Here is a 24,818-nt window from a genome sequence, read left to right on the forward strand (position 1 = left end):
AAGTTAAAAGTGTGCCTGCATGCTGCATTGAGATCTGATGCAATCCTCACTGACGTGCGACGACAACCAACGAAAGTACGAGTAGTTTTCAGATAATTAAGTATGGCATGCAAGCTGCCATGCTGCCCAGTTTTAGTTTAACGCAAGGTACGTTATGCTGACCGTGCACAAACTTAATTACTCATGCGATCAAATTCCTCCTTCAGCTAGAAAGTATTCCCGGCTGTTTTGCTCTTGCCAAAATTTGCCCTATCAAAAAATTGGCAACCAATCTCATTTTGACATTTGCGTTTGGTTGGTGGTTAATAGCCAATCATTTGGTTGCCAAAGGAACCTTGACAACCTCACCACACTCCATTTACAAATTAATTCTGCCAACATTTTGGTCAACCATAGGCCAGCAAATTCTTTAGGCAATAGTTGACAAAAATTAATAGGACATAGATGATTAAGAACCAAATACCACTACTACAAATACCCCCTCTCCCGTCCTGCCACAGCGAACTGAATACACGCCACTGAATGTCGTGTGGCCGGCCCCGGTCATCCTCGCGCGGGGCTGCAGTGGCGTCTTAGAGAAACCCGCCAGTGGCAGGAACCCCGGCAGTGACGATTCGTCACTGCAGAAACGCTTACACGCCACTGCAGAGCAACCTCTAGTGGCGTCTCCTTCAGTGGCCGTTCAACATACATAAAACGCCGATGGTAATTTATTCTCCAATGACATGAAGTTATTTCTAGCCTCCACAGACATACCAGCGACGCACCTTGCGTTGACCCGCCACTAAGAACCGAAGGGACGACATCGACGCCGATATAATTGCAGTTGGCCGCGGTTTCCACGCAAGGCATCGCGTCGCGCGCCCGACGGTTGATTGCCACTCCGGTGTTAATGCCACAGGACTAGCCCTTGTCGCCTCCCTCGCCTTTAAAAGTCGCTCCTTCGCCAGCGCTACACACATCCCCTCCACTCAAAACAAGCCTTCTCGCCTCTTCTCTCCGTGCTTCGCCGACGAGAAGCCATGGATCCGCCGTCGTCGCCTCCTTCCGCACCCGCCACGAACGCCAGTGGCTGCCGCATCGTACGATGGATTCGGTTTCCCGGCTTGGCGCCAATGGACGCTATGGAGTCTCCAGAACGACAACGCGCCTGGCGTGCAGTTCTTCCCCGAGGCGGCCGTCGGACTCGTTTGTCCCCCCGAGGCACGGCTCCGGCGGCTCTCTGTCGGGTCGTAACCCCTACGGCCGCGGTGGATTTGGTGGCCCCGGACTTGGTAGCCGCGGCAGCCCCTACGAGGAGAACGTCGTGGAGAGCGTCAGGGAGTGCGGCGGCGAGGAAAGCACCGAACGCACCACCTCATTGGCACGGGATGAGGCGGAGAGTGCCCGCGTGCGCCGCTCGTCCCGCCCGGGTGACGAAGGAGCCGCAGTGGAGGACGACGGCGGCGACGAGCTAGTTAATAGTATCAGTATTTTATTTCTATTATTTACGATTTTGCTATGTATTAGTTCGAAATTCCATCTATATGAATCGGTTCGACTTATGAATGATATGTACGAAATTCGAAAATAAAATCAAAAACTGAGTTTCACAAACAGCACACTAAGTACTACCATTAGTTCATACATTCCATCCATCGATCTAACAATACACATTAACTAAACTAACAGGCCCGTACGTCGCCAGTACCCGGCCTCGATCGGCCCTTACTGCATTTCACCTAGGTCAACCAAACTACACACATCACACTAATTACTATCATTAGTATTTTTTATAATTCTCCGAGCTATCAGTGGCGTTTTAGAAACCCGTCGGCCGGCGCGAGAGCAGCACCGGCGACCAAATCTAAAATCGAACTTTTTTTAAATTGGTGTACCTCTCCGGTTCACAAAGAAATTGTTTTGAATTCGACTAGCGTGAGAACATCCCCGGGGCTCCAAATTTAATTGCGTATATAGTGCCAGTGGTGGTTGAATAGTCGCCACTGTGGGGCACCAGTGGGGATCTATTAGCCGCCATAGGAAACTCTGCAGTGGCCATTGCAGTAACTATAGGGCCGCCAACGGTGCTAGACGTGCTACTACCACTGTCGGCTCCCAAGACGCCACTGGAGAGGACACCACCAGTGGCGTCAGGTCAGTGGCGTGTCCTAAAGATGCCACTAAGCCTGTTTTTTGGCCACCACCGGTGGCCCGTTCTGTAGTATTGTACACCCGATCTCCTGCATATTCCTTTTTGAGGATCCCTAGACCATCCAGCTAACCCCCCTTGAATGGAATAAATTGGGACGGTGTCCTTTATAGTTCTTTTTTTAAAAGAATTTTGAACTCTCGGTTCCAACTTCCAAATTAATGAGATATATTTCAATATTATGTGCAATTTTGATCTTTCAAGCAGGGGCGGATCCAAGGCCGGTGCTACCGGCACTGTAGCACCAGCCTGGCTAGGATGTTTACAAGGAGAAGCCATTGACTATCTAGCTTATAAGTATGAAACTCTGCAAGTATAGCATCATTAGGCCTGTCTTAGCACCCTCTTTCTTCGGTTTCTGGCTCCGCCACTGCTTTCAAGTACAACAAATTTCAATCACAGGTTTGGTCACCTTTCAGTTCCTAAATTATGAGCTTGCAAATCTTCCACCTAGACAAAATTTAACTTTGAACTCCCCCAAAACAAAATAAGAGAAAGAAAACCTAGCCATTTTTCAACTCATGAATTTTGTCTTCCAACTTGTGCGTCTGAAACCCTCCATCCAAAACTCTGAACTATCAACCCAAGATTCAAAATAATGTATCTTGTTTTCTGCTTAATTTGCTCCGGGGTTTTCCTCGGTCCATTGCGTAATTGAATTAAATTGTGACACTAACACCATTTTGGCAAAGGTGTCTTGTTACCCTGATTTTTAAAGTTTCTTCACCTCCATGGCGGCCGCCTTGGAGTCCACCTAAGAACCTTGTATCCAGGCTGGAACTCTAGCTTCTTCGGTTCTGCTTCAAAGTTAGTCTACGGTAGGTCTTAAGACGACACTCGGCTTTCTATCGGGAGCAATCTTCTTTGGTGAAAATCATGGCAAATAAACATTCCGCGACACCGAGGAACGATAGTGACAATAATAGGTGCGTGCAAGTGGAGGGCATTGATGGCGGAAGGGCAACAGGGGAAGGGAAGGTGGATGATATGGTGGCATATCGGTGTCTGGCGGTGGCGGTAGCAGACTACAGTGCAGCGTCAATCAATGACAAATTCAGATTGTTGAACCTTCTGGAGGACGAGGAAGACGACATAATTTTGGAGAAAGACTTGGAGGAGCTAGCGAAGCAGGGATTGTTTTGCACACAAGATGGTACGTACGTCCGATCTCCATTAAACTTGTTCCTTCCATCGGATATGGTCCAATCTTAAACAATACAAACATGTTTGGTTCATGACTAATGTCGGGGGCGGACCAACGCACAGGGCAACCTGGGCTATAGCCCTGAACTTGGAACCTCTATGTATATGTATAGAAGAACATCGCAAATCTCTACTAACTTAGCACATGATACATCGTTTAGTTCTGAACTTAGGTGCTCAGTCCTCGGCCCAAGGCAAACCTTGGTCCGCCATTGACTAACGTTGCCACAACTAACATTAAGCAAAGTGTTGATTCCACACACACAAAAAGGTGAACAAAATGTCCATCACAATTGTGGCAAGTTTTGGCAAGAAATTGAGCTTATAGCACGTGTACCATATGTCTAAGAAAGTATGCCAAACAGTAAGTGTGGAAATAAATCAAACATATATTTAGGGTGCTGTGGCACAACAACGACTTTAGACTTGAAACCAAAAGACAACAAATATGTCCCATGATGTGTGCTAGCTGCCATAAAGCCAAGCAACAGGAGCCGGGGGACATTAATTATCCACTGTGCAAACCCTAGAGTGACAAGTAAAGAACACAACACATATGATACCTCCATGTTAGCAGGAAGAAAGCAAGGAGCCAAGGAGGTATACAGTATATTGCTAGTACGTACAATGCATTGCACACTACTCGTATGTAGCAGCCCCATGTAGATGATCCCAACACAACATACAAATCCTTCGCCTTTTTTTTAGAGGAAGTCGACCAAAAAGTTCGTTCTGGACATATGCATGTGTTCTGCCTTGTGGGACCAATCAAAATCTATTAACTATGGGGCCAACCATCCGACAAGAAGGACAAGGACAGCCGCTATTGACCCTGCATCCTCGCTGTCAAAGGTTGCATATGCACCTTGCCTTGCGTGTACCCTTTGGTTCTTTGGATAAATCACAAGTCCTTTAACAGAAGCTCCAGTATTGTTTGCATAGTACCGTAGTAGCATCGTCAGATATTTGTCACTTGATGGATCCTAATAATAATATAGCATGCTATAAAAATAAATTTAATTCAAAACAGAATGCATGGCAAAAGAGACGAGGAAGATAAATTTTGCGGTCAATACTAGCTAGTTTCACATTTTTGTTTACCTCCGAGCAACATTCGCACTGAAGCCTGCCATTTTTTTAATTATGTACTCCCTCTGATTTTAAATTTTTGACTTAAATTTGTCCAAATATGAATTTATATATTTTTAAAAGGAGTCTAGATGCATGTAATATTCGACAACAATTTAGGATGGGAGGGAGTATATTGATATCTGAAATCTTACAACACGACGCACATCTCGTGTCATGCAAGAATATATCTAGTAGTCATACCACCTTTTAGTGCCACGACACCAACATCCAAAAGGTGGTCTAACTAGTTATTGAAAAGAAATCTACTAAAAGTTTTGGCAAGGTGCGACAAAATAGATGAAGCAGCGTGCAAAAATTGGGAATCAAAACCGAGATCATATCAAGGAAAAAAAAGATAAATTTGTGAATTGGGCCTATCTCAATTGGTTGGTTCCTTATCACCAGGTTCTAGTCCTAGATGCTTGGCATGGATGCACACATTTACCTGGATTTACTTTAGTGTTTAACCGTAGAAGTGGCGTATCCTTCAACACTACGAGTCACATGTGGTGACTAGCTAGGTAGGCTGTGCGTGAGTAAGTTCATAGGGTGAGGGTACATGCGTGTTCGTGACGTTTGCATTTTTATATACTATATTTCCTAAAAGAAGATAAATTTCACAGAGTAGGCGTATGTATTTTTTTTGTCAGTTTTACTTCTTTTCTAGTGGATTTTGTCATTCTGTTTCCATTTCATAATACGTAGATCAAATTTCGGTTTGAAATTTTATGACATGGTAGAGTTTATGTGTCAACATTCTAATTTTTTTCGAGATTTTTGACGGCCAGTTACGCCATAGTTTTATCTTTGGTATGTCATATGCATCGCCTAGTTAGACTGTATCACTAGGGCCCTCTTTGATTCAAAGAGTTTTTTGAGGATTCTAATCGTTTGAAATTTCATCTACATGCATCGTTTTGATAAATAGGATTGGAAAACATTGAATTTTCCTTAGCATCGTTAGAAATTTTCCTTATACTAACGGTTATTCTCGTTAGTTATCTCCTAAACATAGTTAAAAAAACAGAAAAATAATAGACACGGGAGCATCATATGGATCCTTCTTCTAGTCCTTAGCAAACAATCCCAACGCCACGTCAACAAAACCAGTCCGCCAAATACGATTATCGGGATTAAGGGACTTAATTGACCGGGATCAGTAAGGTCGGGGTATGGAATTCAAGGTTTCAAAGGTAAGGTCTGATTCAGGCTTTGTCTACAATATCACGGTTGAAAATATACTTTTTTTTTCTCCAGTACAGTACAACTACTACTACATAGCGAGAGAAGATTTCTAGTGCTACCAAGCCATTAGGTGTTTCCACACAGTGCCATGCTCCGGAGCAACCTGTAGCGTCCAATCTAAATCTAAGGGACGGAACTAGAGCATTTGACAATTTTACATTTTGGGCTTTAAGTTTTGTATGAATCAACCATCGCTACACTCCTCTCTCTAGTCATTTTTCTATTTACACCCTTAGGTTTTGCAATGATTGGTGCTAAGGAATTTTTTATTGCCATACCATTGAAATGATTGATGTCAATGAGATTTTAATTGCATGTTTGGATTTTCGATGATGCATCCGTGAAATTTCAATGAGATTTTAATTGCATGTTTGGATTCTCCATGGCGCATCTTGAAATTTCAATGAGATTATAATTGCACATTTGGATTTTTAATGGTGTATCTATGAATTTTCAATGTGATTTCAGTGGATTTTCAATGGTGTATCTATGAAACAAACACACGGGTTTAAATGATATCTCTAGAAATTTCAACGAGATATCAATGTTAATCTACGAACCTTCAATGGAACGAATGCATTTTGTACAAACAACAACAAATTTACAAGAAATTTGACGATCTTGTTTCGAATCCATGAAATCTACGAGAAAACAAAAACTAATGCACGGAGGGAGCGGTGGAGGACGGGTCTTGGCGGATCCGGTCGCCGGTGCGCGGGAGCTTGCCGGGCGCTCCAAGATCTGGATCGACGCGTCGGCCTCGGGGCGTGGTTGTCGGTGGCGCCTCGGGTGGAGGGAAGCGGCGGCGGTCGCGTGCGGCTCCGGGGCGCGGGGGTCGCGAAGGGGGCAGGCAAGTCGGGCGGCGGCCTCGGGGCGCAGAGGTAGGCTACTGGACAGCGAGGAGGCAGTAGGGAGGCGGGGCGGTGCGACGGATCTCGTCGGATCCAGTCGGCCGCACGGCGGGTCTCACCGAATCCGGGGGCGTGGGCGGCGCTGTAGGCCTGGACGGCGAGGAGGCAGTGGGTCGCGTGGTAGGCTCCGGGCGCAGAGGTCTGTGGCGCCGGCGGCGGCCTCGGAGGCAGAGCGAAGTAGCGGCGGCGGCTCGTCGCTCGTGCGGAGGTAGAGGAAGGCGGCGGCGGAGGGCGGCCGCGACCATGGCGGCGGGGCGGCTCGCGTGAGGAGGACGGGAACAAATGAGGCATCGAGGGAGAGAGAGGGAGGAGAGATAAATGGAAAATGGGGGGTGGGGGAGGGTTGATTCACACAAAAATTTAAGGGGCTAACTGCAAAACTTTCAAATGGCTAGTCTTTCCGTCGGATTTATATTGAGCAGCTCAGATTGACCGGAACATGGCACTGTGTGGGAGCAACTTTGGTAGCACTAGCAATCTTCTCGGCGGTATCATTTGCTGCCTGAACCGCTTTAGAAATGTTTTGACCAGGATTCTGGAAACGTAGGCTGCGAACCCAAAGAGGAAGCAAAAAAGCCGGGTCTTTTGAGGGCTTTTGTTCTCTCTCGATAGCCATCAAAGATCTCCCAGCAAATCCTCAGTGAGGCGTGTCTCTACTTTGCACTGATAAAGACAGGCTAGCTGTGCCCGAAAAAAAAGGCAATGGGGGACAAGGAAACATCTTGGTGATGTAATACACTAGCAGTGTTTCGGCGATGGCATCAAAAAGCCTAGTGTTCAGCTCATCCAGTTACCTGTCTCCATGCAACGCTACATCGGAGTAAAAATGAAGCAGTGCACATTAATCTTTGCAGCTGCAGCTGCTGCTCCATGCATGTACTACTACTTCTATATTTTACTTTTATTTTGTAGTGGAATTCGATCCAAAGAAGACCGCACCGTACCACCATCTACATTTACATATGTGAGATCTTTGGTGGTAGTATATGTGTATGTAGCATTGTAAAATTGAACCAAACTATCAATTACTGTGAACTATAACTAAAGAAAGCCAAAAATGCAAGTGGCACTAGCACAAAGTTAAAATTGACATCGCTAGACGCCCAGACACATGGACAAGTACTCCGTACTAAACTAGCAGCTGCTGGTACGGTGATCCCCCAGGAGAACACAAGTAATTGGCTTACGAACCCCCAAAAACGTCATTGGCTCGGAACTGCCGATCCTTCCTTCCCTGCCTCCCTGAAATTACCAAAAGGACCCCTCTGCACGTCTCCTCTACTATATATACACTCCCACTATCTTGCGCTTGCTGTCCAAAGTGTTAAGCCCGGCCATTCACTAACCAACCAGCAACAGGAGAGCTCCTCTCGAAGTACAAGAGATCTCGTTAGCTATCTAGCCACAGCCCACAGGAGTTAAGCGCAACTCTCCTCCACCTGACCACAGCCCACAGGAGCAGCTCGATCACTATCCAAATCATCGACGACAATGCAGTACGCAGCTGAGCAGGCGTGGTACATGCCGATGGGGCCAGCGGCGGCGGCATCGTCAATGGAGAGCGCGGTGGCGCGGGTGGAGCGGCTGGCGTCGGAGAGCGCGGTGGTGGTGTTCAGCGTGAGCAGCTGCTGCATGTGCCACGCCGTGAAGCGGCTCTTCTGCGGCATGGGCGTGCACCCCACGGTCCACGAGCTGGACCTGGACCCGCGGGGCCGAGAGCTGGAGCGCGCTCTGGCCCGCCTCGTGGCCGGCTTCGGCGCCTTCGGCTCTGCCGCCCCCGTCGTCCCCGTCGTCTTCATCGGCGGGAGGCTCGTGGGCGCCATGGACCGCGTCATGGCCGCGCACATCAACGGCTCCCTCGTCCCGCTCCTCAAGGACGCCGGCGCGCTCTGGCTCTAGGCTTCGATTCTGCGTACTGTTTCCGCATAGGTCTTTCATTTATGCTGTTACCCCTCCTGCTAATTACGAGTACTACTCCTCTAGGTGCTAATAGAGTACTACGTACGGTGCCCTCTTGTTATTGTGACCAGGGAGACGCATACTAAGGTGATACGGCTAGCTAGCTAGGCGAAGGATACAACCACACGGTTTCAAGTGTGTTTGTGTTGTGTGTGTAAGAAGTTGGTGTGTGCCTTGTTGTTTCAACTACTAGGAATGCCTCTCCGTCCGTGTACGTTGGATGCAGCGCATGCATGTGGTGTTTGGCCTTCTCGAAAAAAAAAATGTGGTGTTTGGCCGGCGTGCTGGATCGATGTGTGTGTGCTTGCTTGGAGTTAATGTATACTACCGGTAGGTAGTGTTTTATCGCCTCCTAAATTCATACAGCTTCCAGATTCCTTTTTTCGCTTGGCCCTTCATCAATCCTCATATCCAGTGTGTAGCCATAAAGAACTTTTTTTTCCCATCATCCCGCAAAATGCGGAACCATAATGCATGCAGATCGAACTTCTATGTTATGCCCAGTTATCTCCTGACGAAAAATCAGCACTTGATCTATACACAGTTAACTAAGTTGACTGTACTCCAGAGCATGCCAGGGCCAACGACGTATGCATGCAAACTTTTGGTAAAGTGGTTACGCAGTTAAATTAACCAGGATAAAGAAAAGGTAAGAAAAGTGCAATCTTGCGATCTCGATACATATATAGTTTCTGGTGTTGCTGACTGCTGCAGAGGAACATTCCGTGACCCAGATCGACCATGACTACAAAGTGTACATGCATGCATACCTAACATTAGCTTAACAACAACGCCTAGACACCGGGTCAAATACAACTAATTAAAGTAGAGGAACACCTCTCCGTGGGCAACACAATAAATGACACAAGGCATAACACTACATATAAGTTACTCTCCAGTATGGAGATAGTAACTTAGTCTAATAACATGGGCATGTTACTACTTCATGTTACTCTCCTGATGGTCTGTCCTCCTTGTCCCATGCAGCCTGAGCAAACAAATTCTAATTTCAATATAGCAAACACTTCTTTTAATTTTTTAATTCGGTGTCGACTCCAACACATGATCTAATTTTGATAGAAAAAACATAGATCACTGACTGACCCAAATTGAGGCCCATTAGTGGTGATATCAATACCACTAACGAGTGGAACCAATGACGGGCCAAACATTCGGTCCATTGATGAGTGGTATAGACCTCATTAGTGACGGTCCATGCTCTATGATTGTCAATATATAGTTAAATCTTACCCATTAGAAGTCCACCCATTCATCCCTGTTCTGGATCGACTATTGTGGTCTACTCCATGGAGCTTGTGTATCTCATGACTCGTAATTTCGTGATTTTGGTCACCTTCCTCGTCAGTTCGACGATGATTCAACAGTTTTACAACCTGATTTGTGATCTGATTTTCGGCATGAGAATGTCATAATGAAAAATAATGATGATTTAGTGACGAAAATTAGGGGTCATAAATCAGCATATTTCTAGCGGTGTGTGTTCCCGGCCACCGCGCGTTCAATGATCTCAAGTTCTCACCTGATGAGGTGGGAGGCTCATGCGGCTCTATAAAACCTACAAGGTTAGTACATCTCATGCAGATTTGGTCTTGTATTGTTTCTTCGCTAGAGATTTGGAGAATTGTCTAGGTACGATTGGGGCAGTTAGAGAAGTTGGCTTCAAATGTATTTTGGTGTACCTTTTGGTTTATCCAAAATCATTATTGCCATTTTAGTTTTTCTCTATCAATTGTTCTCGATTCATTGAATACATAAAGCAGATCATTGTTCTAAAAAAATTTTAAATCTTCCTGCCCATTAAAAGTCCAACCAGAGCATCCCATCCAAGCCAATTATAAATAGTTCTAACTCTAAATCTTTTGCTAGTAATCTTTTGCACAGTATTTAAATTGGGATGGAGGGAGTACTCTCCTATAAATTTTGGGCTTTTTCATTGCTGGAGGAGACGGCCACGAACAATCATGGTTCGTTGATCATTTTTGAAATAAAGAAAGGATTATCGCCCCCATTAGCGACAAGACGTCATGTTTATATGCTGCATGGCAGAAATGTATGAAATTTTGGGTTAAGAGAAGGAAGAGAAATAACATCTATTCAAAGAAAATCTTCCATAGTTAGACGGTTAGAGCTCATATTTGGCGCGTCCCCCAAAATTTGAGAAAAGAAGAAAGGAAGAAGCTATCCTTTGAAAATTCGTAGTTGGTGGAGTATATATGCCTATATGGTTCAACGGGCAGGAATATGCATTTGTCTTTAGGTTTTGGCTCCGACCAGATCTCCTCGCATGTACGTATAGTTGGCTTACGATTCATGATGCAATGCAGCGAGAAACACAAACAGCTAGCGACGGCATGACTGGCATTTATGGGTGTTGGCGGAAAGCACGCAGGGGTCTCCGGCGAATCGGCTTTCGGCACGACAAGGTAAAAAGGCTCTCGTCGTCTCATTTATGCGCTGCGTTGCATGCCGCGGCTTTAACAACAGCGCGCACACATGCACGCAATTAGTAAACCCTGCGTATCTAGGGCCCCGCCTTCAATTCAATTGGATACGTACACCCCAACAGCAGTCATTAGGCAACCATGATTGTGCTTGCAAGCGCTCCAGCACATGTTACAAATCAAATGTGTTGTAGTACTATATGGGAGCAACTAACAAACATTTGATCGTTGTGGAAACTACTACTCCAGTTGCAAAGGAAGAATGAGCACCTACCCGACGAGTTTTGTCCTGGTTTCTGTCCTCTCTATCGTTTTTTGCGTACTGTACAGGTGCAAATTAGTACAAATTGTTCACAACAATCAACTTAAAATGTTGTTTGGTCATGGTGCTCAAGTTTTGTGGACGCGACAGAGCAGGGACAGCGATGTATGGCGGCTGCGGGATCGAGGGGATGGGAGCCGGACGCAGCAACGTCACGCGCGCGCTGACGTCGGCGGCCGGGGATCGCTGACTTGTGTCTGGCGCCCGGCCGGACGGCACGACGGCTTTGGCGACCGGCGTGGGCCGACAGCGTCGCTGCGCGGGCCGGCCGGGGGGAGGGCCCAGGACACGACGGCGCTGTCGGCCCTACCTGACAGCCCAACGGGGCGCAGCCGCGGCCACGCGCGATCCCAAGGACCCGATCCCGACGCTTCGCTCTCTCAGGATCACGATGCACGCCGCGTGTAAAGCCAAGGAAATTGGCCGATCGAGCAGGAGGCTGTTTGGCGCCGGGGTAAAGCCTATCCAGTTTTTCTTGGAGTTACTCTTTTTGTAGCAGGAGTACTAATTAATATTTTTTTTTCGGAGATGGAGTACTAATTAATTGAAGCGGCCACATCCCTTCCTTCCCATGTGCGCCAGCGCCACACAAGCAAGAGCCTCTAATGAAAGCTTCGCCACCGCCGGTACAGGACAATCGCGACGCCGGCCGAGGCAACTGACGCTCGCACATGCACGATAGGAGTACTGTAGTACGTACGCGCGTGCACCGGTAAGAACCACATAATAGGACACAGGCCCCAACACATGGCAGCAGGAAGCGGATTAGCGGAGGCACCCATGCATACAACGAGCCCCAGCTAGAAGGAAGGAACATTCGTGGAAGAAGGGAGACAGAGACAGCGGCTTGGCTAAATCTGTTGGGAGACAACACCAGCGAGGCAGCGAGCGACATCTTCTTGTAACAAATGTTGTAGGGTTCCTCTTGGACTCTTGCGGCTAGGGGATCTCGCCTAGGTGCTTCGGGAATCAATCACTGCCTTTTGGGCTCCGGCCCACCATATGATAAGCCAGCTGATGGCATAATACAATCGATAATATGGTAAAAAAAGGCTTGAGGCTTATTGACATGGGCCTTTCCACGGAAGCATTGCTCCGATATATACTGCAGATGGGCCTTTTCTCCTGAGCTGAAGGTTCAATTGAAATGGCCTTATCGACTGCGGTCCTGAGAAGATCTCAACCCCTATCGATTCTTCTCTCAATCTTTTTCTCCGGGTAACAGGGATTTTATTGGTTAACCACAAGGTTTGCAATCACCAGGAACTACCAGAGATTTAAAAATTAACCAAACTACCACGAATATCTCACTGTAGATGGATGTGTCCTGGCGTCAACCATTGAAACAATCATCCATCTTGAAGAGACACGCACGACATCTAATCTTGAGTTTGAGTTTTCATGAGATGGAGCTACCACATCCTCCAGTAATCACCCAGGCAATGTGCACTAATCATCACAACGATGTTTGGTTATCTGTAAGTCCAAAGAGATTTATACTTCAAGTAAGAAAGTGTGACCACGTGCCAAATGAGGTTAGCAATTAAAAATGCAATCAAAAAGTGTGCACCATCCTATCGATTACCTTGATGTTTTTTATACAAGCTCCAAACAAACAATGGCTGTGTGCATCTATTGATGCAGAGGCTGGGATTTCTCTCCCCTTTTCGAAAAAAAAATATAAGCTCCAAACAGAAAGTGATCGCTGGGATTATTTCCATCTCTGTTGTTTAGATAATTTTCTCTCTGGACCATGTTCTCCTTTTGTCGGGTGGATGACCCCGGGTAGGGTCATGATGACACATATTAGCCGAGATAACAAGGAGAAAGCTGGCACAGGCAAGTACGCCGGCATCCTTAAGCCACATTGCTAACAGGCCAGCATACCAAGGATATACCGGCATATCTATCTTGTCTTATGTGGTTGCAGGATAAACACAAGCAATCTGATTTCGGCCAGCGCCGAGATACGTCAACGGTCTTATCCTGAGCACATGGCGCAAAGTAAAGCAGTCGTTGCTCACGTCGCGGTGCCAGCGGCTGCACAGTAAAGCACCGAAGAAGGACCGATGACGGAACCCGGCGCGTGGCTACAGTGCGCGTCATCTGACGCCAGGAAAAGTAAAACTGTTTTGTCCCCTGCCGTGCCACCCGGAGGGAACCGAGGGGCGTGGCCGGTGGGGCCTGTAGAAGATAAGGTTAACCTTTGGTCCACATGTCAGAGTGATATTGGCGGCCCATAAATAGGAACACCACCCCTCCCAGGAGAGGGGTTCTTCACTTAGATATTTAGGGTTTTCCCCTTCTTCTTCTTCTTCTTCCTCAAGAAACAGCTCAAGGAGCTTCGTTGTAACCGCCGATATCTCGGGAAATACCACAAAGCAGGAGTAGGAGTTTTAACTCATCTAGAAGGCTCCAAACCTGGATAAACCGTGTGTGTGTTCTTGTGTTGTGCGTGGTTCTAATCACATCCTCCCTCCTCCGGTTCCTCCTTCGTCCATCGGCCCCAACATAAGCCATCCTATGGCATCTGTCGTGACACCATCAAGACAGTTGGCGCCCACCATGGGGCTAGCAGCGGCGCTGGCTGGAGTTTTCATCCGGACGGGAAGCTTCCTCGTCACCGGACTTCCTCGTCACCGGAGAGCGCGTGGTCTCCATTTTGTCCAGAGATTCGGCTTTCTGGACTTCATCGACAACAATGCGGGCTGGTTCAACAACGCGCCGCTTCCCTGCGCCGGCCGCTTCATCAACTTTAGCATGCATGAGGTTTATGTCTCCACTGACAATCCTTGCAGGTACCCCGGGCAGGTGGTGGTGGCCGAAGATCCCCCCGCCGTTTGCACGGTTCGCGGCCAGCATGTCGACTGCCCCGCTGACCATGTGGAGGTCATGGTGACGGCTCACGGCGGCGCTGCAGAGAGTGGCGCGCTCCCAAGCAAATCCGGTAGAATGACGAAGTTCCCCATGGAGAAGCCGGAGAACATCACTACTCAGGCCGGCACGTCCGTTGTGCCGGCAAAGCCGACTCAACTTCAGGCCGCCATCGAACGGCTGACTGCACCGGTGGCATCAAACGCTAACCCGGTCCAGCTGCAGGCTAAGTTGGAGTTGGAGCGCCAGAAACTGCTGCAAGAAGCTGTCGACGTGGCTCACGCTCAGCAAGAGCTCGATATTTCACTCCGTGAGTATAACAAAGCTCCTGGTCTCAATTCCACTGCAATGCATAACCCTAGCCGAGTTGGGGAAGTGCGCAACCGTGGCAGAACCCTAATGATCAAATAAAGACATCATTTATCACCCCGTTCGGGGCCTATTGCTATCGCACTATGCCGTTTGGTTTGAGAAATGCAGGCTCTTCTTATCAAAGATGCATGCAGAAATGCTTGCACGACCAACTCGGCAAAAATGTGCAGGTATATGTCGACGATGTCGTCATAAAAACTAGAGAAAGCGCCATGCTGCTGGATGATATCCGGGAAACATTTACAAATCTGAGGTGATTCCGAATGAAGCTAAACCCGGTCAAATGCACATTCGGTGTGCCGGCAGGGAAGCTACTCGGGTTCCTGGTATCGAGCCGAGGTATAGAAATGAACCATGTGAAAATCGCCGCCATAGAGAGAATGAAACTGCCGAAATGTCTCAAAGATGTGCAGAAATTCACTGGATGCTTAGCATCGCTAAGTCGTTTCGTTAGTCGGCTGGGTGAAAAGGCAATGCCCTTATACCAACTGATGAAAACCGACAAGTTTGTGTGGACGCAACAGGCAGAAGAGGCCTTCCAAGAACTGAAGAAGATGATTGCTATGGCGCCGATATTAGCCTCGCCAATCCTACCTCAAGGATGGGAGTCTCCCGGAAGAGGAAGTGTCGGCAATGCAAATTCAGAGAAGAGCAAAGGCATACACTATCATCAATGGCGAACTGCACAAGAGAAGTGTTACTAACGTCTTGCAACGATGCGTTGAGCCGGCAGAAGGACAAGAAATACTCCGGGATATTCATCAAGGGGAATGTGGTCATCATGCATCCTTAAGAACATTGGTGGACAAGGCATTCCGGCACGGTTTCTACTGGCCGAGTGTGCTACAGGAAGCAAAAGACATGGTCAGGAAATGCAATGGTTGCTAGAGGTATGCCAGCAACATTCATATGCCGGCATCGGAGCTCAAGACTATCCCAATTACTTGGCCGTTTGCTGTTTGGTGTTTGGATATGGTGGGACTCTTCAAACGGGCGTGAGGAGGCATGACGCGTATCTTCGTCATGGTCGACAAGTTCACCAAATGGATCAAAGTGAAGCCGATACGGAAGTGTGATGGCAAGACTGCGGTGTCATTTTTGAAGGACATTGTCTTGAGATACGGTTACCCGCACATCGTCATAACGGATAATGGAACAAACTTCACAGAGGGGCCTTTCGCGTGGTTTTGCGCGGAAAAGAAAATCCGGCTGGATATCGCCTTAGTGGCACATTCTCAGTCCAACGGACAAGTTGAGAGAGCAAACGGCATGGTTCTAACTGGCATAAAACCTCGGCAAATTGAGCCACTGGAACGTACTCCAGGATGCTGGCTAGATGAACTCCCAACTGTGCTATGGAGTCTTAGGACAACTCCAAATCGCTCCACAGGCTATACGCAATTTTTCCTCGTATACGGGGCGGAAGCTGTCTTACCAGCCGACACTGAACATGACTCTCCGCGAGTGACCATGTATACGGAAGCCAAGGTAAAAGAGGCCCGAGAAAATGATGTCGACTTGCTCGAAGAAGCAGGGGAATTGGCTTTATCTCATTCGTCCATCTATCAACAACACCTAAGGTGTTATCACAGTCGGAAGGTAAACCCGCGGGAATTCCGGGAAGGAGATCTTGTGCTCCGGCTTGTGCAGCGTACAGCCGCCATGCATAAACTGTCACCCCCATGGGAAGGACCCTTCATTGTGAGCAAAGCGCTGCAGAATGGTTCCTACTATCTTATAGATGCGCAGGATCCCAACGCGAACAGGATGGACCGGTCGGGCGAGGAAACCAAGAGGCCATGGAATGTAGCTTTGCTTCGTCCGTTCTGTACTTAAGAGATGAGTTCGTTTTTTCCTTATGTTGAATGTTTTGAGACAATGACATTATCCGCCGGGTTCTTAAAAGGAACTCAGGGACTTCCATGCTATATAAGTGTTGAATTGCATTTATCTATTTGTATGTCGGATGGCTTAATTGTGTGATCTTATGTCGGTTTAGTAATGTACCGGTACTGAAAACCCCCTCTATGACTTAGCTGTTGTCCGCAACCCGGCTTCATGGCAAGCTAGAGTATGGGTACGAAATTACTGAACACATGAAAAACGATTGCGGAAACAAGCAAATGAGCGAGCCGAGATGCGTGTTATTTTCTCTAACCCGGAATTTCCTTCCTGTATCGGGCATTTTCAGGCGAGTCTTTTGAGTTTAAGATTTTTCGAAAGGTCTATTCTATGACTTCGTGATTTATACGTCGAATGCCAGCGAGACAGAAAAAATAAACTCGGGGACTCGGTTGGGAGCTTGACAATTAAAAAGGCATAAGCAAATTTAAAGCATCATGCATCATAAGTGAAAGTACTTCAAAATGTTTACATCTGCGCCCAGCATCCTGGGGATCTAACAGCTTTCAACATTTGTTCCGACATAGCTAAGCTCAAACAGAAGGGTTGTTGGTGCCGGTGCTCGGAGCGTCCGTCGCGGTGGAAGTCGACTCGACCACGATCTCTTCGTCGACTTCCTCTTCGTCTTCCTCGGCCGCCTCCTCGTCCGCATCTGATATCGGACCCTCCATGAATTTATGCACGTCAGCATATTGGATGAAAGAGTAGGCCCGTTTCTGACGCTTCGCGATTAGCTCTGGGTCCGAGAGGAAGGGAGAGCCGACGCGCATGGACTGCAGCACGTCGAGGTTAATGCCGTCGTACCAGGAAAGTACGAACGATAGAGCCTTGTCGGTGCCGACACGAGCGGCCGACTCCCACCACTCGTTTAGACGGTCCTCCACCCCCAAGAGACGCTTGGCAATTCCGGGATGCCACTCGGAGCTTCTTCTCCCGACCACAGAGCCCGGAAGGCGCGGATGCCAGCATTAAGCATGTCGACCCTGAAGGACTTCAGTGGCTTGACACGGGTCCAGATGCTGATAAGGTAGTCATCTGCATCGTACTCCGAGGGCAATGCCTTAGCTGGATCCCTTTCTCCGCGAGCTCTGATCACGGCGGCCTGAGCACTCTCGGTAGAGTGGGGAAAAAATTCTGACAGGGACAAAGAAGGAATAATGAATCTCGGCATGCTATTGTTGCTCTCGGCCAGGTGATCAAAGGAAAATATTTGGGTAAGGGCAACTTACTGGCTAGCAACCCGTCTATCTTGCCGAGATCCCGAGTGCACAGCTGAGCATGTGGGCACTCTCGGCCTTCTCCTCCTCAGCAGACGTGGCTCGAGTCTCGGCCTTGGCAACAAGATCTTTGCATTTCTACACTTCGCCTTCTAGGCGGATCTTCTCGTCGGCTTGAGTGGAGAGGGCCGAGGTAAGTTGAACTACCTCGACCTTGTGCGCCTCAGCTTGCGCTTCAAGTTGCGCCCTCAGCCGGGCCACCTCGTCTCGGTGCTGTTCCTCCAGCCGAGTTTTCTCCCTAGTTTGAAAGACATTGATTACAAGAGTCCAAGATTGAAATGGATGCAACCCGAGAAAAGGACTCGGTGGTACCTTGCACTTCTGCGACGCGCTTCAGGAGCTCCGACACTTGAGCATCGTTCCCGACTGCGTACGAGGGCACATTTCAGCCTTCACAAATACATAGATAGTTGAACATAGCTTTTATGTCGGTGGAAATGTACTTACTCTGGTTCTGTCGTTCGGCCACCAAAGCTTTGTGTTCCGCCGCCAACTTCCGGTGTGCGGCGAGCAGAACTTTAAAGGTGGCAGTGCGCTTGTTCATGCAGCTCTGCAAGACGATGATCCATAGTTAATTCTATTGCAGTGGTAGGTCAACAGCTATAAGCTTCAGGCCGACTATTCTAAGCCCGGCCTGAATGTCGGGGAGTAAGTGTTTGAAGTTTTTAAGCTTCAGGCCGACTATTCTAAACCCGGCCTGAATCTCGAAAAATAAGTGTTTGAAGTTTTTAAGCTTCAGGCCGACTTTTCAAAACCCGGCTTGAATCTCGGGGAATAAGTGTTTGAAGTTTTTAAGCTTCAGGCCGACTATTCTAAACCCGGCCTGAATCTCGAAGAATAGTGTTTGAAGTTTTTAAGCTTCAGGCCAATTATTCTAAACCCAACCTGCATCTCGGGAAATAGTGTTTGAAGTTTTTAAGTCTTGTAGAGTGTTTGGAATTTTCTGAGATAAGCTTCAGGCCGACTAATTCTTACTCGCCGTAAACCTTGGGGACTAGGAGTATGCATACTGGAGATAGAGTAAAAAACTTCAAAGGAATTATTCGTACCTCGGCAGCTCGGCTGGACTCAAACAGGGCGACCCTCACCTGGAACATCCGGGCCGACACCGACTCCGAAGTCGCCGCCACAGGTGCTGGCCCCACCAGAGCGTTCTGCCGCGCTGTCTGAATGGTGCCGGAGTTCACCTCGTAGCTGTCGGCTCTGTTCCAGTCCGTCACATACTGGCCAAGTGACCCCTAGCTATGCCCGCTTGCCGTCCTAAGGGGAACTCCCTAAGTACCCCAGACAGATGGTGAGCTGGAAGAACTCGGAGGCTCTTGTCCCGCCTGGATGGCGGAGCTCCCAGTCTTCTTGGCTCGTGCAGCCGCTAATTGAGTCGCTTGCGGCTGCGGCGGCGGCGATGGTGGCGTTGCTGTCGCTTGGGGTCCTTGGGGTCCTTAGGACTGTGTGGCCCAGCTGTTGAGGAGTATCCGTGGCCAGCGACTGTGATTGCATGTCAGGCGCTGCCGATGAAGGAGTAGCCCGGCCGCCGAAGTCCCAGTCACAGATGTCCCAGCTTGTGCGACGCTCGAAGCGTCGATGCCAGGGCTGACATTCCGGACAGGGGATGTCGGATCTGCGGTGGTCTTGGTCTCTCCCGTAGCCTGAGTGGAAGGCTCTACAAGCGGAGATGAGGCTGCCAGAATCTCAGACGCAATGCAGGTCTGAGATTGCGTAGCCGTCAAAGCCTCCCTGCAGAAATGAAAGTTTGTTACCTTCATGACGATTAAGAAAAATACCGACATTAGAAGATTGAAATGATATAAATCTTACCCGACGACCATGGGCTTTGGCTTTGGTTGCCACCCAGCGGTTTTGCCAGGCTAAGTCATTGTCAGATGGAAGCCGGCATAACAATCATCTCGGATGAAAATTGAAGACATACACAAATAAAGACTTACCGGAGGCGCACGGTTCTTCCGGCTGAACGAAATCATGCCCCAGACCCAGTGCTCGGACAGGTTCGTCTTGGCAATCGCTTTAACTCGGTGCCGGACTTCGGGTTTGTCTAGCCGGACAGTTGAAACCCGGTTCGGGTCGAACTGGCCGCTATAAAAGCACATTTTGTGTGTCCGGCGTTGGAGCGGGCAGACCAGCCGGAACACAAATGTCGCCAGAAGGTCGTCAGCCGTCATCCCGTTCTCCCTGAGCTCGATGATGCCGGCATGAACCTCATTGATCTTCGGAAGTGAGTCTTTGGGGTCATGTTTCCAGTTCTTCTTTTCCTCTGGTGGACTGACTATGAATCCCGGCAGGTTGATCATGTCGGTGTCGGAGGAGTTCTTGACGTAAAAGAAGGTCTTGAGCCATTTCTTGCAGGACTCAAGACCTTGGATCCGAGGGAAGATCGAACCTCGGGGGGGGGGGGGGTATGGCGGTGGTGGCGCCGCACTAAGTCATGGGCTTAGCGGCACCGGGATTGTTCTTATCGGGAAGGACTTGGGGTCGGAACATGAAGTATTTGGCCCACAAGTCAATAGAGGGCCAGAGGCCGAGATAACTCTCACAACAGGTAACAAATGCCGAGAGAGTAAGAATGGCGTTAGTCGGAAGGTGGTGTGGCTGCAGGCCAAAAAAGTCTAGGAACTGCCTAGTGAAGTCGCTAGCCGGGAGTGCGAATCCGCGTTCGAAGTGAGCAACGAAGACGACACACTCACCAGGTTCGGGTGTTGGCACAACCTCGTGGCCGGGGATCCGGCACTCCACCTCCTCCGGGATCCGCCGGGTGCGGTGGAGCCAGTCGATGTCGGCGACACGTCAGAGCCCTCCCATCCGGCGCGCTCCGAGCCCGTGTCCTACTAGGCGTGCTGAAGGGCGGGGTCGACGGTGGCGGCATCGCGGGAAGAAGACGCCATTGCTCGAAAACATATCTAGGTCTGGGGTCCGGCGAGGAGCTAGCGGCGCAGGATGCAAGCGGGCAAGAGAACGGCGGCGGAGAGCCAAGCGAGCGAGCGCAAGAGTACGGTGGCGAGCTTGGCTGCAGGAGCTAGGAGGCGCGGCGGCAGAGAAGCTTTGAGCTCGCAGCAATGGCGGGGCGCGCGTGAGCAGAGGAGAGCAAGGGTTTCGGGGGGAAAGTGAAGGGTTTTCACCCCGCCCCCCTTATTTATAACCGCGGCGCACTAATGGGGCGCGGATCTTCCGCCCACGATCTCTGTGGCCAACGGTATGGCCACGCACAATCATGGGAGCATTTAACCCCATAAACGGCACACGCGCGCGGTTATGGCACGACGTGGCGCAGTAAATCCTGCCGAATCCGGGGAGATAAGGATCCGCGTGGGAACCGAAGTTCCCCCTCTTAAATGACCTACCTGTTTTACTGTCTGATGGGACGACACGCTCGCCTCAAAAGGCGCGCCGGCAGTACTTCTGGTCCTATCTTCCCGTTGTTTAAGCAGAGCGCAGAGTGTGAGCGACAGGTGGCACTAATGTCGGCAGAAACGGGCTTTCTACTGCCGGCTGCGATGAAGAAAGGAATCTCGGCTCAGGGCTGAATAACCACGCCGACTAGATATGTCGGAGTTGCCTGATCTCGGCTAAGAAAGCTCATGATTGTTTCGGCATCTTCCTTGGCTCAGCCCTACTAGGCTTTGGTGGCTTGAGTTGTGGGAAACTGTCGTGGCCCGACATCTTTTCCTGCCGGACCGCAACAGCTTCGGAGACTAGTGTCGGGGGGATGACCCCGGGTAGGGTCATGACGACACACATTAGCCGAGATAACAAGGGCAAAGCTGGCACAGGCAAATACGCCGGCATCCTTAAGCCGCATTGCTAACAGGTGGGCATACCAAGGATATGCCGGCATATCTATCTTGTCTTATGTGATTGCAGGATAAACACAAGCAGTCTGATCTCGGCCAGCGCCGAGATGCGTCAACGATCTTATCGTGAGCACATGGCGCAAATTAAAGCAGCGCCTCCTTTATCAAAGGAAAGCAGTCGTTGCTCACGTCGCGGTGCCAGGCGACTGCACAGTAAAGCACCGAAGAAGGACCGATGACGAAAGCCGGCGCGTGGCTACGGTGCGCGTCGCCTGACGCCAGGAAAAGTAAAGCTGTTTTGTCCCTTGCCGTGCCACCCGGAGGAAACCCAGGGGCGTGGCCGGCGGGGCCTGTAGAAGATAATGTTAGCCTTTGGTCCACATGTTAGTGTGACATTGGCGGTTCATAAATAGAAACACGACCCCTCCTAGGAGAGGGGTCATTCACTTAGACATCTAGGGTTTTTCCCTTCTTCTTCTTCTTCCTCAAGAAACAGCTCAAGGAGCTTCGTTGTAACCGCTGATATCTCGGGAAATACCACAAAGCAGGAGTAGGAATTGACCTCATCTAGAGGGCTCCGAACCTGGGTAAACCGTGTGTGTGTTCTTGTGTTGTGCGTGGTTCTAATCACGTCCTCCCTTCTCCGGTTCCTCCTTCGTCCATCAGCCCCAACATAAGCCATCCTATGGTATCTGCCGTGACACTACCACGACACCCCTGTACATGTGAAGGAGCCAAGCACATGCAACAAAGCGAAGATGGATTTTTGTTTACTTATTTCACTTTCTTTTTCGCTATACTGGCTGCGGTCTTCTTCTTTTTCACATTTATTTATCTCGTCTTCACTCTCAGAAAACAGACTTACTCTTTCACAAGTCCTCACCCACGGGCGATTTTTGAAAAGGCACCATAGCGATTCCACCACATGGCTATGACTATACCTGGGCATGGGTGGCCCCGCCCGAAGCTCGGTGTATCGGGCCGGGCTCAGGCTTCACTTTTCTACCCAAAGCCCGGCCCGAAAGCCCGAAAAAAGCCAGAAATGACTTAAATTGAGTATTTTTTTAAGAAAAATAGGTATAAAAATACATTTATTTATTCAAAAATAATTATTTTAATGCTTAAATGACCTATCTTCCATGCTACGGGCCAGGTCGGACTCGGGCTTCAGGTTTGACCATTGGGCTTTTATGAAGCCCGGGCCGAACCCGGCCCGGCATGGGGTTTGTCCAGGTTAGCTACGACACTGCATTCACGCATTGCGAAATCACCCGCTTGGTACCATCCTTATACGCTTTCCTAGGAAAATGCCCTCTATATGACATGTTAACAGGCAATCATTTCCAATTCACCGCATGCTGACAAGCCTACGTATCTACGAAGCTATATTCAGAATGCAAAGTGGAATTTGTCAAGAAGAAAATCTATGTATACTCTTACTCTGCATGGAGATGCAATGCTCTGGCCAAAAAACGATGGCAGCCTCCAAGGACCGACTCGTCTCTTCACCCTCTTCTGCCTCAATAGCTGAGCCAGCTAACATGGGTGTCCCGTGCGTTCAATACAATAAGCTACCCTCTTTGGTGCCTCGCTTTTGAAGTAATACAATGTGGGCTCATTTAGGATAGTCCCTACAGGTTGCGCCCATCTAGAGTGCACGTTACGGACATCCTCGGTTGCATGCCTTCGGGCTTGTGTGAATAGTTAGTGCCGCTCTGCCACCTTCGGGCACTTGAGAAGCGGCATCGATCATGACCTACGAGGATCTCTGATCTATAGAGACCTTAGCCAGAATACATATAGTTCTTCCTGAGGTGGCCGTAAGCTACTACTCCGAGAGACATGCATGGGGGAGGTAAAGTTGGACTGTGGTCGAAGACAAAAAATGTTTTCTCATTGATTGCGGAGTTACACACTTCTTGATCTCCATGGGGTCGTGACTAGACTACAAACTTGATGGCCCTGGTTGATGCACACCTGATCTAGCGGTATCTTCTTGTCTTATGTGAAGCGGTATACAGTTTGTCTTCCTTTAGACATGTGTACGACTTTGGACTGGTGTGGTACTCTTTGAGTAACTATTCTCGAGCACCAAGGTTAAATCCATATGCATGGCCTTAATTATTTGGTGTTTTCTCAAATCTGTTCTCTAAACTGAAATCTCATGATTTGACCTTCATTGGGTTCCCGTGGGACGGGCCCACATGTACATAGCATCATTTTTATACTTTCGTCCTAACTTTGTGTAAGTGGGGGACGTTAACCCAAAGGTGTTATGTGTGGAGTAAAAGGGTATGCAGATCCACCACAATTGCACACATGCTTCTGCTAGTGCCAACCATAACACCTTGGACCAAAATTGCTCAATACGTAGCCCACTTGGGTGGTGGGTCGACGTATGCATATATGCGGGCTCAACTCTATGTAAACTAGCCATGTGGGAGTAAACCCACCACAACTCCTTCTTATGGGCTGAAATTGAAACGTGTTGGGATATTACAGTGTGTTATAAAAGGTACAGGGTGGAGCAGAATGTTGCTAATGAATATTGGTGTTGGCGGTAACATGACAATTTGTTGACATGTTTTATCTTTTTACCATTTTATAATAATGCGTCCCGTGCATCTTTTTTAAGTCTCTTGTTGTTTTGCCGTCGTATTAAGGTTGAAATGAGGAGAGATTGGATGTGGTCAAATGAATGATAAAACTAATTGCATATGAAATGTGAGGAAAGGCCATCAATTTGTTCTTCTATTTTATCTTGCCTCAAAAGACTTGCATGTACAAATATTAAAAAAGAGAGGTGTATTTTAATATAAATGAGGCGGCTTAGGACGGAGTGCCCTAACCCCGCGAATCCATCTCTCATAGTTGCAAGAGAAAAACATCATCCAGTTTACAAACTGAAGAAGAGAAAAATCATCCAATCATAAATATTAATTGATGGATTGTAGTCTTGCGAGAAGCACCATGCGAAACATCTGAATTGTACAGGTTGTACACAGTCGACACAACTTTCTTTGCATGTGGATAATGCATAGTCAGACGGCTGGGCACAGAAGTACATAACAGATTGCTCTTTGATTGGGATTGGGGGAGGGACAAAAATAAAGAAATCAAAATTGACCTTTGATTGATACGTTTAGTTGTAATGTATGGATCGACA

General features: G+C 48.5%; 1 protein-coding gene across 1 annotated transcript; it reads left to right on the forward strand.

Annotated features, from left to right (window-relative positions):
- The first annotated feature begins 8,009 nt into the window (after positions 1-8,009).
- LOC100831268 (glutaredoxin-C3) lies at positions 8,010-9,021 on the forward strand. The gene has a single exon (XM_003574979.4). It carries the CDS (start codon positions 8,173-8,175, stop codon positions 8,578-8,580), a length of 408 nt encoding a protein of 135 aa, XP_003575027.1. The 5' UTR covers positions 8,010-8,172; the 3' UTR covers positions 8,581-9,021.
- The last annotated feature ends 15,797 nt before the right edge of the window (positions 9,022-24,818 follow it).

Source organism: Brachypodium distachyon, chromosome 3, assembly GCF_000005505.3.
Source record: "Brachypodium distachyon strain Bd21 chromosome 3, Brachypodium_distachyon_v3.0, whole genome shotgun sequence".
In the NCBI taxonomy this organism is placed as follows: domain Eukaryota; kingdom Viridiplantae; phylum Streptophyta; class Magnoliopsida; order Poales; family Poaceae; genus Brachypodium; species Brachypodium distachyon.

Coding starts and splice junctions, on each gene's coding strand:
- LOC100831268 (XM_003574979.4), top strand. CDS start 8,173: ATGCAGTACGCAGCTGAGCAGGCGTGGTACATGCCGATGGGGCCAGCG.